This window comes from Dipodomys ordii, unplaced genomic scaffold (assembly GCF_000151885.1).
Source record: "Dipodomys ordii isolate 6190 unplaced genomic scaffold, Dord_2.0 Scaffold4, whole genome shotgun sequence".
In the NCBI taxonomy this organism is placed as follows: domain Eukaryota; kingdom Metazoa; phylum Chordata; class Mammalia; order Rodentia; family Heteromyidae; genus Dipodomys; species Dipodomys ordii.
In genome coordinates, this window is record NW_012267220.1 from 37,526,337 (window position 1) to 37,543,974 (window position 17,638).

At 38.9% G+C, this 17,638-nt stretch overlaps 1 protein-coding gene across 1 annotated transcript in view; it reads left to right on the top strand.

Annotated features, from left to right (window-relative positions):
• Positions 1-805: 805 nt before the first annotated feature.
• Positions 806-17,638, top strand: part of Hgsnat (heparan-alpha-glucosaminide N-acetyltransferase) — a 51,121-nt gene continuing 34,288 nt past the window's right edge. Inside the window, exons 1-6 of the mRNA XM_013026670.1 lie at positions 806-1,073; positions 3,138-3,253; positions 9,446-9,582; positions 9,788-9,909; positions 14,357-14,426; positions 16,837-16,906. Of these exons, the coding sequence (XP_012882124.1) occupies positions 857-1,073; positions 3,138-3,253; positions 9,446-9,582; positions 9,788-9,909; positions 14,357-14,426; positions 16,837-16,906 (732 nt within the window). The 5' untranslated portion in view covers positions 806-856. The remainder of the gene's footprint in view (positions 1,074-3,137; positions 3,254-9,445; positions 9,583-9,787; positions 9,910-14,356; positions 14,427-16,836; positions 16,907-17,638) is intronic.

A 17,638-nucleotide genomic window follows, 5' to 3' on the forward strand; every position in this document is an offset into this window, starting at 1 on the left:
CTCAGTACCACATAAGCAAAAAGAAAAAAGCCGGAAGTGGCACTGTGGCTCAAGTGGTAGAGCACTAGCCTTGAGCTGAAGAGCTGAGGGACAGCGTCCAGGCCCAGAGTTCAGGCCCCTCCCCCGCAAAAAAGATGCATTCTACTCATAAACAGGTATCATGAACTGAAATCCTTTTTGTACAATTGCTGAAAGATAATAAAAAACTAACAATTTGCCTTCCCACTGATGTACATTCTGATTGTTGACTGTGTTTGCTACTGCAAACATACTAGTAACAAGTATCATACTAGTAGTTTTATAAATGTGAAAGTTTTTCTGGCTATACAGTCAGAAATGGATGCAAAATCCTCCTTCCTCCTCTCGCATTTTAAACTCATGAGGGATTGGCAACACAAGGTAGCTTTTAATGCATTTTGGATACGGAGAGGCACAGGGGAGGGGACTATGTAGTCTTCTTTACCATGGCATTTTCTAGAAGAGAGGACTCTAAACTCTTACCGGTATGATGAATGACAAGAGCAGGGATTTAGCAAAGGTTGCTTAGGAAACCTGAAAAGGATTGGGGAGTAAAGGCTTCTCTTCTAGATATTTCTCTTCTCTAGAGAAGAAACACGGTTTGCTCGAGAGTAGATTTTTCTTTGCTTCTCTTTAAAAAAAAAATTGCGTGTGTGTGTGTGTGAGGTGGTTCTGGGTAGGAAGCACAGATCCGGTGCCAGAGCTCTGGCTCAGCTTCCTCAAAGGCAGGCCACCAGGCCCCTCCTTTGTACTGCACTGCCCTGTGAGGGCTCAGCTCCAGTCACTGGAGCCCGGGATTCCCGGGCCTCTCCCTGGGGCATCTCAGGCGGAGGCAGTGATGATGTATGAGGGGGAGGAGATGTCGAGCACGTGGTCCACAGCAGTGGAGAGGGACCTAAGAGCCGGGCGCAGCGGTCCAGAAGCACAGGCGAAGCAGTCTCCGGACATAGGGATGAGTGTGGCGCGGGTCACAGGCCCGGTGCTGGCCGTGCTGCTGCTTCTGGCGTCGGTATTGAGTGCCACAATGCTTGCCCCTGGCGACTCCTGGGAGCCAGGTAAGCGCAGGCCAGGTTGCCAGCTCCACCCCCCACTCCCCCCCACCTAGTGAGCGCTGAGCTCCGACCAGCCGCCCTCTCCCCCCCCCCCCGGGATCCCGGGAGCCTGGTGAGCGCTCTCCTGGCTGCCCCCTCTGGAGCTTTGTGAGTGCGCACCAGACTGCTGCCGCCTCCTCTCCCCTCCCTCCCGGAAGCCGGGTGAGCATAGTCCCGCCCACTCCGTGTCTTCTCGCGGCAATTCCCTGCTGGGAAAGACTTGGGGGCCTGGGCTGCTGAGCCTGAGCGCTCCGCCTCCGGCCTGAGCCGCTGCAGTCTGGGCCGCCTGGCCTAGGCGCTTCCGGCTGCAGTCCTCTTGGCAGGGAGAGAGTGGCCCCTGCCCCGTTCCCCCCACCCCGCGGTGAAGGGCCAGGCGCACTGGCTGTGTGGAGAGGAAGGCGCAGGGGCTGGGCTGCCCTCCGGCCGCGTCTTCCGTGGAGAGAAGCCTTTAATCTAGACACTCGTTACTCTATCGCTGCAAAACTGACTCTCATCTAGTATGCAGCACAAAAATGCAGGCCTTTCCCCTAGGTCTGGTCGGCAGGGGACGTGCGCGGAGTAGAACTCACGACCCTCGGTCTGTACTGGGATTAAACCCCGCGCAAATGGCGTCCAGGGGTGAGAGGTGGCAGCGGAGGGTTGCCCGAGGTGTCTTTGGGGAACTACCACGCTCGCCTCTTCGATTAACATTCAGAAGTAGAGGCTGGACTTGCTGACTGCCGGAGTTTTGCGTTGTGGGGAGGAGGACTGCCCCAGGGCCGGGAGAGGGCAGGAGGCAGGCTGGGGTGCTTTTGCCTCTGGTGATACTGTGCAGCTGGGACAGGAGAAGCAGTTCATCCAGTGATCCCCAACTTACTTTGTCCCAGAGCTCACCAGGGGAAAGGGTGGAAAATAAGAATTGGACATGGTGCTTTTGGCTCATGCCGCCTGTAATCCTTGCTACTCAGGAGGCTGAGGTAAGAGAATTTCAGTTCTAAGCAGTTCTAAGAGTTTATCTCGGTGGAGTTGTGGCTCAAGTGGAAGAGTGCCTGTCTTGAGCGAAAAAAATTAAGGGACAGTACAGGACCTGTCCTGTACACACACACACTCTTAATGCAAATACCTAAGAAAGCCTTTGGGGTTAAATTAACTATTTCAACAATTCTCATGAAAACATTGGTGGAAAACATGTTTACACATGCTCATGATTAATTACGATATTTGTCAAGTTAAAAAGTCGGGAAAAAGGGCTGGGAAGGTGGCTCAGTGGTAGAGCGCTTGCCTTGCATGCCTGAGGCTCTGGGTTCGATTCCTCACCACCACATAAAAAAGAAAAAAGCCGGAAGTGGCGGTGTGGCTCAAGTGGTAGAGCGCTACCCTTGAGCTGAAGAGCTGAGGGACAGTGCCCAGGCCCAGAGTTCAGGCCCCACGACCGGACCTCCCCCCCCCAAAAAAAGGAAAAAATTTAAAAGGCTAATCTTTGTTCAGCTGCTAAAGGAGCTTTGTAACCTAGAGATTAGGTGTATTTGGCTGGCTATCTCAGTTTATATCCTGGCTGCTAGCAGATTCTGACCTTGGACAAGTTCCTTGATCCTTTTTGGATTCACAGTGGCATGTACCTTTAGTCCTAGCTACTTGGAATGCTGACGCCATAGACTTGAGGCAAGAACTATTTTACAGGGCTGTTATGGCATGCAGGAAGAGCATGATTTGGATATTTACAATAACACAGTTACCATGGTAAATTAGCACCATTAAATTGGTGCCCTTGTAATAGGAAACAGGTCTACTGTGACTCAGAAGGGCAGAATTTTGCATTTCTAACAAGCTGCCCAGGCTTTTGAGTTCACAATATGGTATTATGGCTGAGGAATATTTGGGTTTTGAAATTGAACAACTTTGGTTCAGATCAGTGATGTCACTGAAAAATTTTCATGGGCATGGTCAAAACTCTTTTGGGCTTTAATCTGTATATGTAAAATGAAGAAAATTTAGCTCATATTATTATATGGAAACTATTAAGTTGCATTTCTTCCTAATTCTTATTAGATTTAGAAAAAAACAAACATGTGGAACTGAAGATGGATCAGGCTCTGCTACTCATTCATAATGAACTGCTAGAAACAAACTTGGCTGTCTACTGGAAGTCTGAATATTGTTATTGTGTATGTATTGTGTGTATATTCACTGTTTTGTTTCCTTTGGAGTTTGTTTTATTCAGTCCTTATTGCTCTAATCTAAAACTCTTTTCCCTGCAATTGGACAGGTAAGAAAATAAATAAGAATTAGAGGAGATATAATCAAAAGTAAGACCCTATCTAAAAAGTAACCATAGCTGAAAACAGGGCTGGAGGTGTTGCTGAATGGTAGAGCATATTCCTAGTTAGAACAAAGCCCTCAGTTTGAACCCAGTATGGGAAAAAAAAAATCAGCCAGGTGCTGGTGGCTCATGCCTGTAATCCTGGCTACTCAGGAGGCAGAGATCTGAGGATTGTGGTTCAAAGCCAGCCCAGGCAGGAAAGTCTTTGAGACTCTTATCTCCAGGTAACTACTAGAAAACTGGAAGTGGTGCTTTGTCTCAAACGGTAGAACACTAGCCTTGAGCTGAAGAGCTCAGGAACAGCACCCAGACCCAGAAAAAAATCCAACAGAAAGCCCAAAGTATTGTACTTACAGAGAACATGTTATGGCCCGGCACTGATGGCTCAAGCCTGTAATCCAAGCTACTCCGGGGGCTAAGAGCTGAGGATCGTGGTTCAAAGCCAGCCTGGCCAGGAAGTCCGTGAGATTCTTATCTCCAATAAACCACCAGAAAACCAAAAGTGGCACTGTGGTTCAAGTGGTAGAGTGCTCTCCTTGAGCTGAAGAGCTCAGGGATAGCACCCAGGCCCATAGTTTAAGCCCCATGACCAAAAAAACCCCCATTATAATAGATACTTTATGATGAAGTAGATGTTGGAATGTAAGGGACCGGTTTAGCTTTAGCATTTACATAAATATTTACAATAAATATTTACTAAATATGCAAAATAAGAAGGCTCTAAATTTATGTCTCCAAAGAACACAGAAAACAATGGTAGAAACTACAAAATGAAAATGTAGAGACAAATAGCATACTTTCATCAGACTGTAACAGAGTAATAGAGGTAAAGTTGAAAAGTGTGGATTTTATAGCTAAAATTCCAGATTGGAGTACTGCCTCATCACTTTGTAACCTTGAATATAATATTTTTGTGCACTGTTCCTCAGTGTCTTTGCCTATAAACCTAAAAGAATAATAGAATTTATAAAAAAACAGTTGTAAATCTTGCAATCCCATTTCTCTGCCAAATAGAAAACAAACATAATAAGAGCTATGATACATACATTAAATATTTAATAGAAAAATATTGAGGCCAGGCCAAAGTAATTACTATGAAAATATTTTACGTATTTTTAACAAAGTTGATAATAAATGCCACAGGTACTGTTATAGCTGAGGGCTTGTTCTATGTCTTAGGATACTTAATTTAATCCTTATAGCAATCCAGTGGCGAGGTAATGCAGTAGAGAAGATTTTATAAATAATTCTGAGATTAAGTAAAAGATAGTGACTTTTTTCTGGTTGCATAACTGTTAGGTGACAGCATGGGAATTTACACCTTTTGGAGCTTTCTCAGAATTCTGCTTTCCTAATCAGAAAGAAAAAGGGAAATGCAAAACTGTTCAAAGTGCTCTCAAAGTTTTGGAAGGCAAACAATGTAAATATAAACAACAACAAAAAGAAAAATAAGTGAAGATATGAGTTATAATATTTTAAAAGGTCACACAGTTGACAAATTTAAGGGAACAGTAATATTTGAGAAAATTTGAAATTAAGGTCAAGATAACCTGAAATTAAAAGAATTATATTGTGAATAGATTAATGAAATTTATTAGGTAATAAATTTGAGATTCAAAATATACTAAGTGTTATGGCAGACTTCTATAATCATAGCTTTTGGGAGTCTGAGGAAGGAGAAGATGAGTTTGAGACCTAGTTTTCAATCTTTGGCAATTTTTCTTTTTCTCTTCGCTCTCTTTTTTTTGGTGGACCTGAGGATTAGGTCCATTTTTCTGTCATTTCTTTATTTGGTTTTATTTTTGTCATTTTCTGGGTTTAAGCTGAGGGCCTCATGCTTGATAGACAGGTGGTCTACCACTTGAACCATTCCTCCAATCCCTTTTCTGGGTTGGTTATTAGTGAGATAGAGTCTTGCTTTATGCCTGAACTAGCCTGGATTATGATCCTCCTACTTGTGCTTTTTCATGTCACTGTGATGATAGGCACGTAACAGTATGCCTTTCCATTGATTGAGATTGAATGTTGTGAACGTTTTTTTTTTTGGTCCAGTTGTGGGGCCTGAACTCTGGGCGTGGCTGCTGTCCCTCAGCTCTTCAGCTCAAGGCTAGCGCTCTACCACTTGAGCCGCAGCACCACTTCTGGCTTTTTTCTTTTTGCTTATGTGGTGCTGGGGAATCGAACCCAGGGCCTCATGCATGCAAGGTAAGCGCTCTACCACTGAGCCACCTTCCCAGCCCATGTTGTGAACATTTTTGTTTGAGCTGGACTTAAACCATGATCTCTGTCTCTCACGGAGCTAGAACATGGCCTTGTGCCATCATACCCAGTTTTTTCTTTATTTCTTTTTTTTTTTTTTATTGTGAGAATACCATACAGAGGAGTTACAATTACAGGGGCAAGATAACGAGTACATTTCTTGTCAAGCATTGTTGCCTCCTCTTTGTTTCCCCTTTCCATCCCTTCCCATACACCCCCCTCCCTCTACCTGTTCCTCCCCCCACCCCCCACCAAAGTTGTAAAGTTCATTTTTTGATATAACAACTTGTACATTTCATTGTTGCAATGGGTCCACCTGTATCCCTAGTTAAACGATTTGTTTTTTCCCTTCCCCTCCACAAATTATAACAACATCAAATACAGTGAAAGCATGGGTTATACCATTTGGGAGGGACATACAGAGCAACATAGAAATCATCTTATAAATATGTTAGAAACGATTGCATGATCTTTTTTTTTTTTTCCTTGAGATAGGGTCTTGCTACATTTTGGAATTATAGTCATACACTCCTATGCCAGCTATGGAATTAGTTTTTCCATTTTCAATTTTTTTTTTTTTTGTGGCTCATGGCACCTGAATTCTGGGCCTGGGCACTGTCCCTCAGCTCAAGGTTAGTGCTCCCCCACTTGAGCCACAACACCACTTGTGACTTTTTCTGTTCATGTGGTGCTGAGGAATCGAACTCAGGGCCTCATGCATGCAAGGCAAGCACTCTGCCACTGAGCCACCTTCCCAGCCCAGTTTTTCCATTTTCTTAAAATACAATATGAAAATTGTCTCAAGAAATTGAGAACATAAAAACTAGATAATGAAATTGGAAAAGTTATAACATTTCTTCACCTAATTCTTTGGAACTTTCAATAAATTATTCTTATCCTATATAAATCTAGCTCCCATGCCTCCCTAAAAGAAATTGACTTTCTGTTTGATTTCTTCTGCAATATAGCTGAGGTGTTAATTTTAATTATTTAATTTTTTTTTTTTTTTTTGTCAGTTGTGGGGCTTGAACTCTGGGCTTGGGTGCTGTTCCTGCGCTCTTCAGCTCAAGGCGAGCACTCTACCTCTTGAGCCACAGCACCACTTCCGGTTTTGTAATGGTTTATTGGAGATAAGAGTCTCACGGACTTTCTTGCCCAGGCTGGCTTTGAACCGAGATCCTCAGATCTCAGTCTCCTGAGTAGCTAGGATTACAAGTGTGAGCCACTGGCATCCCGCGGGGTGTTAAATTTAAAACCTGGCAAAGACATGGAGAGAAATACAGGCCAATATCAATGTCAAATTTTAAAAATTCTATCAGAATAAATAGCATATGCAAAGATTATACTAGTGACAGTTTCAGTAGGCATCAGTGTAAAGGACGTGATAAAATTTTGACAGGAAACATACAGGCTAAATGGAGAGATAGTTAATGTACTGAGGTGACAATTACCATAGGAAAAACAGTAGCACTTCCTATGTTTATTCAGATATTGAGCACAATTGCTATAGAATGTTTTGTATAATCTGCATAAATAATTCTGGATTTCACATGAAAAAGTAAATGAGCCAAAGATTACTGGTGGCCCAAAACACTGGGCAATGTGGAGACTTACTGTAGCAGATAACATATATGATGAAGCTACAGTCACTTTGTAGCCAAAAAAGACCTTGGTCTTTTTAACTAACATACCAAAATAAATATAAAAAGTACAGTTAATCTATTCAAGAGGCTGAGATATGAGCATCATAGTTTGTATATATGCTGCTGAAGCGAACACTGAGCATCATAGTTTGAAGCCAGCACATGCAGGAAAATCCATGAGACTCTTATATCTAATTGGCTACTAAAAAGCCATAAATGGAGCTCAAGCTAGAACACTAGCTCAAAGACAGGGACCTAAGTTTAAGCCTCAGGACTGGCACAAAAAAAAGTAAAATTGAATTTATGTAATTTTTTTTTTTTTTTGCCAGTCTTGGGAGTTGAACTCTGGGCCTGGGCACTGTCCCTGAACTCTTTTGCTCAAGGCTAGCACTCTACCACTTGAGCTACAGTGCCACTTCCAGCACTGTGATTAATTGGAGATGAGTCTCACAGACTTTCCTGCCACTTCTTTTCCAGACTGGCTTTGAACTGTGATGCTCAGATCTCAGCCTTTTGAGTAGCTAGGATTTTCAGGCATGAACCGCTGGCACCAAGTTGAATTTATGTAATATTTTAAGGGTTTGTAAACAATTTATCACACACTCTAAGGACAGTCAACTTGAAAAATAAAATCTACCAACTTAAAAAAATGGAAAAGGATGAAAATATTTTTAAGTTAATGAAGTAACAAAAATTTAAAAACAACAAAATATAAGAAAATGAAAAGGAAAAAAACTAGAATGCAGAAATATTTGACATAGTAAAAATGTCACAATAGAAAAGCATATTTTTAATAATGTTCAATAGAGAAAAGCATATTTTTAATAATGTTCAATAAAACATGAGATATAACTGATGGTTCACACACTGTAGGAAACAGTATCAAACATGCTGACTTTATTATTATTATTATTATTATTTTTGGGTCCAGTCATGGGGCCTGAACTCTGGACCTGGGCGCTGTCCCTCAGCTCTTCAGCTCAAGGCTAGCTCTCTACCACTTGAACCACAACACCACTTCCGGCTTTTTTTCTTTTTGCTTATGTGGTGCTGAGGAATCAAACCCAGGACCTCAGGCATGCAAGGCAAGCGCTCTACCACTGAGCCACCTTCCCAGCCCAACATGCTGACTTTATTTAGTCTATTGATTCATACTGCATTTTTAGTGCAGTGCTATAAATACCTAGTAAATGAGCCAAAAGGGAAATGATTTAAAGTCCTGGTAAAGCTTATGATGAATTAACTTGTTCTAATTTTACTTGAATACTATTTGGCCATTTATAATGGAAGTTACTGAAATGCTTATTTTATCTAGTAATCTCACTTTTGGAAGTTTACCTTTGGGAAAGAAAGAAGTAAGAATCTCATGTATTATTGATCTTTTAAAGTAATATTTTTATAATATAAAAAACAAGAAGATAAAACAAAAGCTTTGAAATTTATCCTAAATACATATTAAGAAGTTGATGAGATATTATGCATCCATCAAATATTGTAAATATGTACATTAGAGTTCTGTAAGTTTACTTGTTAAATATTTTTTTAGTAAAACATAAGGATTCAAGATTTAATATAATCTATTAGTCAAATATGAATAAAATTAGTTCAATTATATTTGGACAGTCATTATTTTAATAAGAAATAGTTGGTAAATTTTATCTCTTATTGAGATCTAAAAGTTTTATAAGTATGAAGAAAAAGTCATGTTAGGATATTCAGATGGGTGCTCATGTCCTTTAAATACTGTAAGACGGGGCTGGGAAGGTGGCTCAGTGGTAGAACACTTGCCTTGCATGCATGAGGCCCTGAGTTCGATTCCTCAGCACCACATAAGCAAAAAGAAAAAAGCCGGAAGTGGTGCTCTGGCTCAAGTGGTAGAGTGCTAGCTTTGAGCTGAAGACCTGAAGGACAGTGCCCAGGCCCACGACCGGACCCCCCCCCCCCCCCCCGCCAAAAAAAAATACTGTAAGACTTAGAAATGTCGAACAGGGCTAGAGGTATGGCTCAGTGGTAAAGCACATGCTTAGAATGCGTAAAGCCCTGGATTAGATCCCTAGCTTCACTGAAAACCCTTTAGGAAACAAAACAATAAAAAAAAATCCTAAGAGTTTACATCTTATGTTTTTATCTTGCAGTGCTTGTTTCAGTTTCTGGTAAATGTTTCTCATGGTGGAAAACCAGGGAAGCCAAGCATCGCAGCTGTCTCTCTTAGTACCCAGCATGGATCCATTCTACAAATTAATGATAGCTTGGAAGAGAAAGAAATTTGTAGGTTTGTGCCTGGTTTGATTTGAACTAATTGAAGTCTGTATTTTTCTCTTTGCTTTTTTTTTTTCTACATTTTTTTCTCATTAAAATATTTGTCTTTATCTTTCCTGATCTGTAGCTAAGAATGAATATTCTATATGACAATTAACAAAGACAATATTTTTTTTTTTACTCTAACCATTTGTCTCAATTTTACCCCTTCTTTGTAGGCTAGAATACAAATTTGGAGAGTTTGGAAACTATTCTGTCTCGGTAAAGCACACCAGCAATGGAGTAGGTGAAATTACCTGTGACCTTGTAGTTAATAAGAATCCGGTTGACAGTAACCTTCGTATGTACATGCACTTCAATTCTGTTGTTTTTTTTTTTTTGTTATAAAGTATTACAAAATGAAGCAATTCATGAAATTTTAAATAGTTTAAAATGTAGATTATAGATTATTTAAATCATTTAGTTATGGCATAATTGTAATAATTATTTTCTTTTGGTAGTGAGGATCAAATTCAAGGCTTTGAACATGTTAAGCACATGTTCTATCACTGAGCTATACTCCTAGTCCCAGTTACAATGTTTTTATTGTGTCATGGATATATACTAAGAAAATACACTAATGCAATATATGATATATTAACATATTTTAATAAGTTTATTTCTGATTAAATTTAATTGTGAAGTACAAATAAATCAAAAGGCTAATGCAGTGGAAAGAAACTAGAATTAGTGTTTAACTATCCTTGGTTTGGGTTTTGTGTGGCTTATACCAATAGACCTTTATGTTAAGGAGGGTCCTTTTTTCTCTAAGAAGCCCACTGAAGAAAATCTGTTACTCTTTATCATCCTTCAGATAATACTATGTGTATTGACTTTCAGAAATTAATAGTGAATCTGGGTGGTTACAAAGACTGGTCACAAGGAGACTGAGGTTATTTAAAAGGAATATAGGAGTCAATGTAAAGGACCACAATAGAGGACAATTAAATCATTAGAAAAAGAATGAAGCAGGGCGCCAGTGGCTCACGGCCTGAAATCCTAGCTACTCAGGAGGCTCAGATCTGAGGATTGCGGTTCAAATCCAACCTAGGCAAGAAAGTCCGTGAGGCTTATCTCCAATTAACCACTCAAAAACTGGAAGTGCTGTGGCTCAATTGGTAGAGTGCAATCGTTGAACACAAAGAGGTTCAGGGACAGTGCCCAGACCCTTAGTTCAAGCCCACAATTGATAAAGGAAAAAAAGAAAAAAAAGCCTCATGTTTCAATTTCTTGGAGTTGATTTCAATAAACATTATTTTATATGATCATATGCATATAGCTATTGAGCCTTCATGATCCTCTCCTAAGAATATCCTCTTTTGGTCTCACTGTGTGAATATTTAGAGTTCTGTTTATGTCCAAGTATCTTTTACTATCCATTGTGATTACTTGTAGATTTATAGGCACATTCTAATTTCTACAAATGAGGGAAATCATGCAACCTATGTTTATTTAGGTCTAGTTTACTTCGCTTAATATATAGTTTTTGCAAGTCTTCCCATTTCCTTACTTATGGGGCAATGTCATTCTTTTTGATGGAAGCATAGAATTCCATGGTGTATATATACCACATTTTCTTGATCCATTCATCTACTGAGGGGAATTTGGGCTGATTCCATATATGTTTGGTCTTTTGAGAAACCTCCATACCCCTTTCCAGAGTGGCTGAGCAAGTTTATATTCCCACCAACAGTGTAGTACTGTTCCCCTTTGGCTACATCCCTGCCAGCATCTGTTATTGTTAATTTTTTTTGATAATGGCCATTCTAACTGGAGTGAGGTGGAATCTCAATGATGTTTTGATTTTCATTTCTTTTATGGCTAGATGTTGAATGGCTAGAGATGTTCATGTGTTTATTGGTCATTCTTCCTTCTTCTGAGAAGTCTCTCTTTAAGTCTTTAGGCCATTTATTAATTGGTTGTTGTTTTTTGAGTGTTTTGGGGGGACTAGGAATCCATATAATCAATATAATAAATGGATATGAGCCGGGTGCTGGTGGCTCACGCCTGTAATCCTAGCTACTCAGGAGGCTGAGATCTGAGGATCGTGGTTCAAAGCCAGCGCAGGCAGGAGAGACCGTGAGACTCCTATCTCCAATAAACCACCAGAAAACCAGAAGTGGCGCTGTAGCTCAAGTGGTAGAGCGCTCGCCTTGAGCTGAAGAGCTGAGGGACAGCGCCCAGGCCCAGAGTTCAAGCCCCACAACCACAAAAAAAAAAAAAAATGGATATGGATTCCTCAATATAATAAAGGCTGTGTATATGATAAACCTACAGCCAGCATTAAAGTTAATGGTGAAAAGTCAAAAATATTTCCTCTAAAATCAGGAATGAGACAAGGATGTCCACTCTCTCCACTCTTCTTCAATATAGAACTGGAATTCTTAGCAAGAGCAAGAGCAATAAGGCAAGAGAAAACATAAAGGGGATCCAAAAAGGGAAAGAAGTAACACTGTCCCTCCTCGCAGATGACATGATCCTATATTTAAAGCACCCTATAGATTCCTCTCCCAAGTTACTTGAGCTGAACTGAAATGTTGGTGAAGTAGCAGGGTATAAAATTAACTCCTAAAATTGATAGCTTTTCTGTATGCTAACAATGAGAAGAGTAAGATTGAAATTAGGAAAGCAACTCCATTGTAATAGCCTCAAAAAATTAAAATATCTAGGAATTAACCTAACCAAAGATGTGAAGGACCTTTGTGATGAAAATTTAAAAAATCTAAAAAAAAAATTAAAACAGATTTAAGGACATGGAAAAACCTTTCATGCTCCTGCATTGGAAGGATTAACATCGTGAAAATGGCAATAGTGCCCAAAGCTATCTACAAATTCAATGCAATATCCAAAGGATTGTTATAAAACTAAAAAGAACTTTGATTGCCTCTGATGGTGACAAGAGCACCTGATTTTGACTAGGTTGAATTTTAAATCAACTATCAGTTGAAAGATTTTGCTGAAAACAATATTGTATACCTGTATTCTAGTACTTAGGAAGGATCTTGAATTTATGGCAGCATGGGTTATATAGCAAGTTTTAGGACAGCTTGGACTACATAACAGGATCCTGTCTCAAAAAGAGCAAAAACAAACAAGCAAACAAAGAAAACAAAAACCAAAACAAATCCCACAAAACAAACCCAAAATGAAAAAAAGATAAAGGAATAATATAAACATATTCTGTTTTTCCTGTTCTAACTGTAACAGGTTAGTGTAAGTACCTAAATGTGAGTGAATTATTTCATGAATTAAGGGATAGATTGATAGGATATTTGCCAGTGCTGATGAAATAATTGACATAGGCAAATAACCATCTGACAGAAGAATTTTACACTAGGGGTTCAGGCTTTCACCATTCAGCTCCTCCTTATTATCAAAGCAAATGATTGTTCAATTTGTACAACATTGTGGTTGTAAAACAGTTTTAAGTTTACAGAAAAATTGCAAAAAGTTCCCAGATATCCTGCATTTCTCTTATACCCTTAGTGTAATGCAATTTGTATAATCTTGTTATATTATTGAGGACAGGAAGTTAACATTCATACAGTACTGATCTCCAGACATTTAAATTCCTCAGTTATGTTTTTAATGTCTTTTTTCTGGTCCATGATCAAATTCAGGGTCCCTCAATCCATTTAGTTGTCAGAACTCTGCCTTTCTCTGTCTTTCATAATCTTGACAGTTTTGAAGATTATTGGCTAATTGTTTTGTAAGTTGTCCTTGGATTTATATTTGTTTCATATTTTCTCATGAATGGGTAGAAGTTTTGTAATTTTTAGTAATGCTACTAGGGTGATGTGGTATTCTTAATATAGTCAGGAGACACATGAAGTCAGTTTGTCTTTTGAATGACATCATGAAGTATGTAGGAATGAAGGGGCATGATACCTGGGATTTAAAATAAGTTAGACCTGGGTGCTGGAGGCTCATGCCTGTAATCCTCTCAGTTTAGTTGGCTGAGATCAGAGGATCACTGTTTAAAGCCAGCCCTCCCAGGAAAGCATTGAAATTCATATCTCCAAGTAAGTACCAGAAAACCAGGAAGTAGAGCTGTGGCTCAAGTGGTAGAATGCTAGCCTTGAGCAAACAAAAGCTTAGGGACAGCGCCCAAGCCCAGAGTTCAAGCTCCAGAACAGACACACAGACACACACAGACACACACACAGACACACACACACACACACAGACACACACACACACACACACACACACACTCTGTCAGCCAAAAGAGGAGAGGGCTAGTGCCCAAGCCCAGAGTTCAAGGTCCAGAACAGACAGACAGACAGACAGACAGACAGACAGACACACACACACACACACACACACACACACACTGTCAGCCAAAAGAGGAGAGGGCTAGTAATAGGAGAAAGAAGAGTGATAATTAATTTTGTTTTTACAGGCTGGAGAACAAACCCAGCACTTTGCAAATGTTAGGCAAGTGCTACGTCTTGAACTAAAACCCAGCCCCAAGTGTGACAATATGTTGATAGATCTGGAATCTGGGTCATAGATATATGTGGATAAGTACAGTTCTCTGTACTTTTTGTATGGTTGGTATATTTCACAATAAAGGTAATAAAGATTCCCTCATAAAGGGCATTCTTAATTGTTCATAGGAAATCTAACATAAAAATCTAAGCTTTTCTGACATTTGTTTTCATTTTCATTGATAAATGTAATGACCTAAGAACTTTGATGCTTATGATGGCATTTTTGGTGATAATGTTTTTCTTCCTATTTCATAGCTGTAACTATTGCATTCCTTGTTGGTTTAGCATTCATCATTGCAATATCCTTCCTAAAGCTTTTGATGAGGTAAGTTATTGGGAAGAATTTGACCTGGGTAGTCTGACCCACCAAACATTATTCTGAACATTATTCTGTCCAAATGGAGTAGCTAAAATGACTTTTTTTTTGGTGCCAGTCCTGAGACTGGTCTATGCACCATCCCTGAACTTTTTTGCTTAAAGCTAGAACTCTACCATTTGAGCCATAGTTGCACTTCTTGGTTTGTGATGGTTAATTAGAGGTAAGAGTCTCGTGGTCTTTCTTGCTCATTCTGGCATCAAACTGAGGTCAAACACTTGCAAAGAGGAGAAATTCTGTCTTTACCCACTGCAGAATCTTTGCACTTGATTTTGCCTCTCTTGTTTATGTGCAATATGCTGTTGTTGACGACAGTGTTATTATTTTCTATTTCTTGCCTAAATGTTTTCCAAAAATACCTGCAGAAAGTCCAGAGAAGTATCTGGACTAACTCACTATCTAAATCAGAAAAAAAGGAAGAATAAAGAAGCTCCCTTTCATTTGGAGAACACATATGTACAAGAGAATTAGTGTTTTAATTTTTCCTAGTTATCTCAACTTTTTATGCACTTCCTTAGCTGTTTTAATATTTTTCATGTGACAATGACATAAGCAATGCTAAATAAACTCAAAATGAGAATTATGTTGTGAGGAATAGAAATTACAAATGGACGGATTGACTATCTGGATTTTGTATAAATATTAACTTTTGCAATAGAACTATAAAAATGTTAGACAAGGAAACTGAACTGGCTATGTGGTCATAATAAGGACTTATTGCTAATCTTTAAACTATTATTTGATATATGGATTATGTTTATATGTAAAACAGTTTTATCTTTTAATGATACTGATATATATGTAGATAAAATGATATGATGCCTGAGATTTTTTATAAAATAATCACAGCAGAGATGAAAGGCAGAGAATAGAACTATAAATGAAATAAGATTGGCTGCATGTAGATATTTGGTGAAGCCAAATGATGATTCATTATTCTAGTGTCTCATCTGTACAAGCTTTCAATGACAAGAGAGGGGCAGATCTATGTACTGGATAATTTAAATGTGACAAAGTTAATGCAAAGCATATGGATAGCTTTGTTTTTGTCAGGCTAAGATTTACTTTTTTTTTTATCTTCCAATACTGGAAGTGCTTTGATGTATATTTTATATTTTATGAGGTATATTAATGCTTTGAGGTATATTTTATATATGTATATATATGTATGTACATGTATGTATATATTCTTATATATGTATAAATTTAAGAATATATATATATATATACATACATGTACATACATATATATACATATTCTTATATATGTATAAATTTCAGCCATAAAAAGGAAATCATAACATGTCATTTACAAGGAAATGGATGAAACTAATAGCATATAAAGTGAAATAAGCTAGGTTCCAGAAAAAGTTCTTTGTTTTTTTTTTTTTTTTTTTTGGTATGTCACGGGGCTTGAACTCTCGGCTTGGGTGCTGTCACTGTGCTCTTCAGCTCAAGGAGAGCACTCTACCGCTTGAGCCACAGCACCACTTCCGGTTGGCTAGTGGTTTATTGGAGATAAGAGTCTCATGAACTTTCCTGCTCAGGCTGCCTTTGAATGGCGATCCTCAGATCTCAGCTTCCTGAGTAGCTAGGATTACAGGTGTGAGCCACTGGTGCCCAGCTCTAGAAAAAGTTAACATGTTTTCTCTCATATGTGGATGTTAGACCTTGAAGTTGTCATATCTATTTCTTCGATAAAACTTCTTTTTCTTGTTTTGTTTTTTGCTGATTACAAAAAACATGCTACTTAATCTTTTGACCATTAAGACAGATTTATGGTGCAGTGGAACAAATTTTATATTCTGCTGAGAGGTCCGCAGAAGTCAGAAGTGTCTATTCTGGGCATATATTTCCATCCTTCCCCAAATGACTAGTGACCATGGACACCAAAGATAGGGTGTTGCTTCCTTCCCACATCTGGACTGTGATCCTCCTATTTTAGTTTTCCTGGCTGTAGCTATGATGACCACTCCCGTTTTCCATTGGAGTTTCCTGGACTTTTCTGTTCAGGCTAGCCTGGAAGTTCTTTCTTCTATATCTCAGCATTCCACCTAAAATGATAGGTGAATGCTATCTATCATTCAGCTATAGATTGGGAAGGAGTTTTCAAGAACTTTTCTGCCAGGGCTGGCCTTCAACTATGATCCTTCCTATTTCAGCCTCCCAAGTAGCTTGGGTTATATACATGAAACATTGGTTCTTAGCTTAGGTTTTTGTTTTTATGTTAATAAAAATCTTTCAGAATGTTAATATTTAATTTATTATTGTAGAATATAAGCCTTAATTTTATATCCATCTAACTTACAAATATTTTGAAAAGTCTAATTAAAGAAAATCCATTGTCTTTTATTTACAGTTTATATGACTTTAATAATTGGATTTCTAAGGCAATGAATTCCCGGGAAACAGATCATCTTATCAATTCTGTGAGTTATTAGAATGCATTATGTATTATCTATGAAGTTTTCTACACTTGGAATTTATGATTTCCTACTTAATAATCATTATTACTAGACAAGCATCCTACTGCTGAACTATGTTCTCAACTCGAGTCCCAAATTCTCTTTTTTTTTTTTTTGAGACAGGGTCTCATTTCAGGCTAGTCTTCAATCTAGCCTGAAACTTGTCATTCTCCTGTATCCTGAATGCTGGCATTGTAGGTATGTGCCAATGACATATATTCTTTTTTGTGGGAGAGAAGATACTGGGTTTGTGGTTGCTGGGTAGACATTCTACAGCTTAAGCCATGCCTCCAGCCAAAGGCTTACATATTTTTTTTCACCATTTACAGCTGGAATCTTTATTATTTCAAAAATAGATATCTTGTGTACTTTGAAGTGGCAAAAATAGTTATTTCAGGATTACTGTAACAAAATGTTCCCCAAGATTAGCAATCATCTCAATAATCATACAGATCTCCTTTCATTCACTGAAGACTTCCCCCAAATAACTATTATATATTGAAAAAACTTACAAATATCATGAGAAAGCTACGTAGGACAAAAAGGAAATTCTGTTAGGGGAACCAATAAACTATCTCCAATATCCAAATATACTTTTTCTTTTTGTCGGTCGTGGGGCTTGAACTCTGGGCCTGGGCGCTGTCCCTCAGCTCTTCAGCTCAAGGTGAGCGCTCTACCACTTGAGCTACAGCGCCA